This window comes from Gadus macrocephalus, chromosome 13 (genome assembly GCF_031168955.1).
Source record: "Gadus macrocephalus chromosome 13, ASM3116895v1".
In the NCBI taxonomy this organism is placed as follows: domain Eukaryota; kingdom Metazoa; phylum Chordata; class Actinopteri; order Gadiformes; family Gadidae; genus Gadus; species Gadus macrocephalus.
Genome location: NC_082394.1, coordinates 5,733,808 through 5,738,807, shown reverse-complemented (window position 1 = coordinate 5,738,807; position 5,000 = coordinate 5,733,808). Strand labels below are relative to the sequence as shown.

The window sequence follows — 5,000 nt, the reverse complement described above, 5'->3', positions numbered from 1 at the left end:
ATAAAATATTATCTGCTGATGAACACGCATCACACGCAGGCGGGTTCAGGTGGTTGAGAGAGGTTCACCAAGGTTGTTGAGTGGGGTCCAAGTGTACTGGTGCACTTTGTGCAACTCGGATGACCTTTTAATAATGAGCTTATTGGGAATCATGCAAGACGTTTTTCATATGTTGATACTGCTGTTGCTGGGAAACTCAAGCCAGGTTTAAATTGATTTTAGTATTATTTATGTTTACGATATAAGAAGTGCCAAAAAATAAGAACTATTTTGTTTCACTTCATGTGTATTTTATTTGACTTTAAATTGTTTTTTTTATTGAAGTGAGACCTAAAACGAGAAACTGTGTGACACAAATTATCTCTTTTCCACCGAAAAGGGTATACGAAGATCTTACAGACAGGCTTATTAAGTCTGGCATTTCAACTGATTACAACTTCATCATAAACATCACAGGTATTTTTGTATAAATTTTCACACATCACAGCTCCCGGCAAACTTTGCCCCTGAATTGCTCAGTGAGAACTATTTCCAACTTATAGTGGGCGAGGGGTTTTTATGAGTTTTAAATGTCAGAACCATTGGGGAAAAAAAACATTGCCTTCTGCAAGTCTGCTACCGAATTACTTCTACATAACTGGACGTAATAGGGTATAATGTGTTCTGGAAGATGTGTCCTGGACAGGAGCTTGTGCTTGTGCGTGTGCGTGTGTGTGTGTGTGTTGGTTTCTGGGCTGTCAAATTCAGTAATTATCCCAGTATGGTGCAGACCAAGGTGCTACTCAGTCTGTATGTTAGGCGGTCCGTCTTATGTTATAGTTATTCCTTAGTGGATATCATGAGCGCAACAAGTTGACTCCTCCAAGTGGGAAAGGAGTGGGCAGCAGAGGTACGTGGTTTTCTAAGAAAACAAGCTATATTAGGGTGTAGACTGGCTTCAAACTGAAATGGGGGTGCGGCCTTGCTCTTGCTGCTGCAACACCATTGGTGGCTTTCGGGAGGCTAAATTGCTTATACCTGGAACAGGTAACAGACTGACATAAATCCCAGCGGAGGAGGCTCGACTGGCTGGATTACTGCGACCTCGCTGCGTCTAAACTGGACGCCCTCCGTACATCGCTGGGGATTTGGTTTCAAGGGGCTGTGCAACTTTGACAACACTTTTGGTGTTTTTTTTGTTTTTCTGTTGTTTCTTTGATGTTTTATACAGTGGGCGAGGATTTGGCAGTGTGTTAATGTTAATGATGCTCTGTTTGTTCTGTTGTTTTCCCAGGTGGTTGTACATTTGGGATCTTTCTGATATCCAGGAACAAGAAGCTTTTCCTCCAGGTGAGTTGGGACTGGGGACACGTTAGGATCACATTTGGCAATGTTCTAGATTACTCCATAGCTCTAATTCTACAATTGTTCCTGTTCTTTAATGAACGTAAATCAGGGAATGTGTTGCAGTTAAACAGCTCTATCGATCATATTGATCATTAAGCATCTAGAAAGAGTCAGGATTTAATGCAGGGTCCAGTTACTTCATGAAGCTTAAAGGGTGGCTTTAGAAGAAAGAAGCATGGAAATGCTGCAGGTCCCATCTTGTGCAGGGAGAGGCCTGCTTGGCACACCTTGCCCACACGCGCATGCACACACACACACACACACACACACACACACACACACACACACACACACACACACACACACACACACACACACACACACACACACACACACACACACACACGCAAGCACACAAGCACAGACTCTGCACAAACCCACACACACGTACATGCACACGTACACAGATACATACACACTTTGCACACACAATTTCCATCGCATACAGGAGCATACAGACCACTTGTTTATTCGTGTGCTTTGCAACAATGCCTGCTGCCTTTCACTCTGCGCTCCTTCCGACAGGAACGGGAACAGATTGCATCACCGAGCAAAACCGACCAATCCGGTTCCTCCTCGTCAGGTTCCAAAGTATTAATTCGAATGGTAATTTTCCAGCACTTTAATGTCTGTCCGTTTCACTGTGTGCTGTTCATGCTGCGATAGCATTCAACTTCTAGACGGACCGGAAGAAAGCTTCCTCTTTTAAGTCCTTTCTAAAGGGCCCTCAGCCTTCGAAGGTTTTTTTTTGTTATTTTTTTTTATGTTGAGGTTTTTGGGTTCCTCCGACAGCAAGAGGGAGTGGGAGGCCTTCAGATTGGTCCCGGAAGATGTGTGGTGGTGGGGTTCAGAAAGTGCTCTTAAGGCCTTTTACAGGCCTGTACAGTATTACAGAGACTTGGCTTACTTAAGCATGGACCCTGTACAACTGCTGCTGCTGATGATGCTGCTGCTGCTGCAAAGGAACCATCCATGCATTCTGTCCTTCATTCCACCGGAGTCTGTCTTGAGCCAATCAGATTTCAGTGGCGTGAAGAATAAGAGGCATGGAATTTGTCGTCCGCACGTATCACCGGAAAAATCGGGAAAAGTTCAAAATAATTTGTACATTTCTTCTGTGTTGTTTCTTTTTGTGTTTTTCATTGATAGACATTTGTGTTGTGTCTAAGAAAACAACAGCAAGATGACCTGCCTGCCTTGATACGTTGCATTATCTGAGTTAAACAGTTCTGCACAAGCACAATAAAGGGTCATTTGTCCAAGGCTGCCTCACCATAAAGCCATTCACCAGCGGTTGCACTGATAGGAATTATTTTAACGTCTGAGGAAAAACAAACAATTGGGAGTATTTCTGAGCTTTTCGACTGTCACTCACATGCGGGCCGTTGTCTCCCAGATTCCCCGCCCCCCCCCCCAATTCTTCCCCCCCTCCTCCCCATCCTCTTCTCCATGCCCTTAGTTGTCATAGGAACAGCAATTGCATAACAACCCTGAAATTACCACGACATGTCAGCTCATGCACAACTTTCAAAGTTTGTATCACGTCGCGGCTTCACAGAACCCCCCCCCCCCACACACACACACATACACACTCACGCACACATTCTGCTCCCTCTTCCTCAGAATAACCCCCGCCACACAGACCCGCACACCCACATGCTCACACACACACACACACACACACACACACACACACACACACACACACACACACACACACACACACACACACACACACACACACACACACACACATTCTCAAGAACAGACACACACACACACACATTCTGCTGCCTCTTTCCCTATGTGTGTGTGTGTGTGTGTGTGTGTGTGTGTGTGTGTGTGTGTGTGTGTGTGTGTGTGTGTGTGTGTGTGTCACGCCTTTCCGTGTCTAGAATCTAATCCCTTGGTGAATTCAAAATGACGTCTGATTATTTACCGACATTTAGAGAGGAATGGAAATGCAAGACATGTCCACACGCACACACGCGCACGCACACACACACACACACACACACACACACACACACACACACACACACACACACACACACACACACACACACACACACACACACACACACACACACACACACACACACACACACACACACCTGCTGAAAAGGGATAGTTAATGGAAATCCTTTCATGTGTTTCTCACAAGCATACAAAACAGACATTTCTGGTTCTTCCCCACCAGGTTCAATTCCAGATTCTGGGGTAATTAACCTGCCTCGTTAGAGTGGGACATTTCCCCGATGCCATTCAAAGCTTTAATTATAAGTTAATGGGCAGCAGGAAGACATTTGACAGCTATATTGAGGCACAAGACTTTGAATTCTAATGCTTCCAGGCGATTAAGAAGACGGGATAATAACGAATGAACAAACAAAGGGATAATAGTTGCAGATTAGGATGTAGATTTTTGCAATATGTATGAGCAAGCTCTGTACCAGGCGTTATAAAGCATCGTCTGCATGTTGATATACAAAAGAAAATATTCAGTACATTGCGGAGTAGTTGCGGTTAGTGTCTTGCAGGGCGCGTATAAAAGGTACTAGGTTTGATTCCCCAATGCACACAGCCTCACCCTGCAGCCTTGCACAATGCTGTGGCCATCCTTGTGCAAGATGCCTAAACCCTACCTACGCTACCTAATGAGACTTTGGGTGAAAGCATCTGCTGAGCCACCTGTGAAATAGGTTACCAGTAATTGCAGATAAAGTTTCCCGAAACAGCCTTCAATAGTTAAGAGTAGTTCTACCCTGGGAATTATGTGAAAATCACAATGCATGCATGAATGTCACAGTGCCATTCATGATATGATCAGTAACAGCCGACATAAAGACAGAGGGTAGAGACAGCTCCCACTCCCTTTGTCTGGACATGATGATCACCTGTCTAAGTAGAAAAACAAAGAAAAACAATGGTGGACAATCTCAGCAGTCTTGCAGGTTATAAGACGACTCTGTAACAGGTCATTAATCAGAAGGTTAGGGCTGAGGGTCTCACGCTCAGGGACGCCAAAACGCTACAGGTAGACTGTGGACACCGGGGGGGGGGGGGGGGGGGGGATGAAACCCGGGACCCTCACGACTAGACCGCCCCTTTACCCGGCGAACCACCGGGAGTCACATGGCGGACACGGCGGTGGCCTCGGTGGCGCTCTCCGCCCGGTGCTTCTCCCCCCTGCCACACCTCAGCCTCCTCTGCACCTTCCTGTTGGTGGCGACGATGACCACGGGGCTGAGGGCGGCGTACAGCGACGAGCAGAAGATCCTCAGGTCCGAGACCAGCGAGGAGCCCATGGTGCGCCTCACCGTCAGCGTGTGCACCCACAGGCCGTTGTCCACACCGTAGAGCCCCACGTACAGCGTCACCAGCGCCACCACCGCCTTCGCCGCTCGCCGCTCCGCCCCGTCTCGACCGCCGCCGCCGCCGCCGCCAGAGCGGAGCCCCTTCACCTGGCGGCTGTGCCTGTAGAGGAAGACCAGGATGACGAGGCTGGCCGACGCCATGAGGCCCATGGGCACCACGTCGCGGGCCACCTGCACCGCCCCGTTGGCGTCCTTGGAGAGCCGCGTGGGGAAGCGCACCACGCAGAACTGCACGTT

The 5,000-nt window shown here is 47.6% G+C and overlaps 1 protein-coding gene across 1 annotated transcript in view; it reads right to left on the bottom strand.

The window, feature by feature from the left end:
* Nucleotides 1-3,027: 3,027 nt before the first annotated feature.
* LOC132470185 (olfactory receptor class A-like protein 1) overlaps nucleotides 3,028-5,000 on the bottom strand; it is a 2,465-nt gene continuing 492 nt past the window's right edge. Inside the window, exon 1 of the mRNA XM_060068533.1 lies at nucleotides 3,028-5,000. This exon is cut by the window's right edge and continues 492 nt beyond it. Coding sequence (XP_059924516.1) covers nucleotides 4,518-5,000 — 483 coding nt within the window. The 3' untranslated portion in view covers nucleotides 3,028-4,517.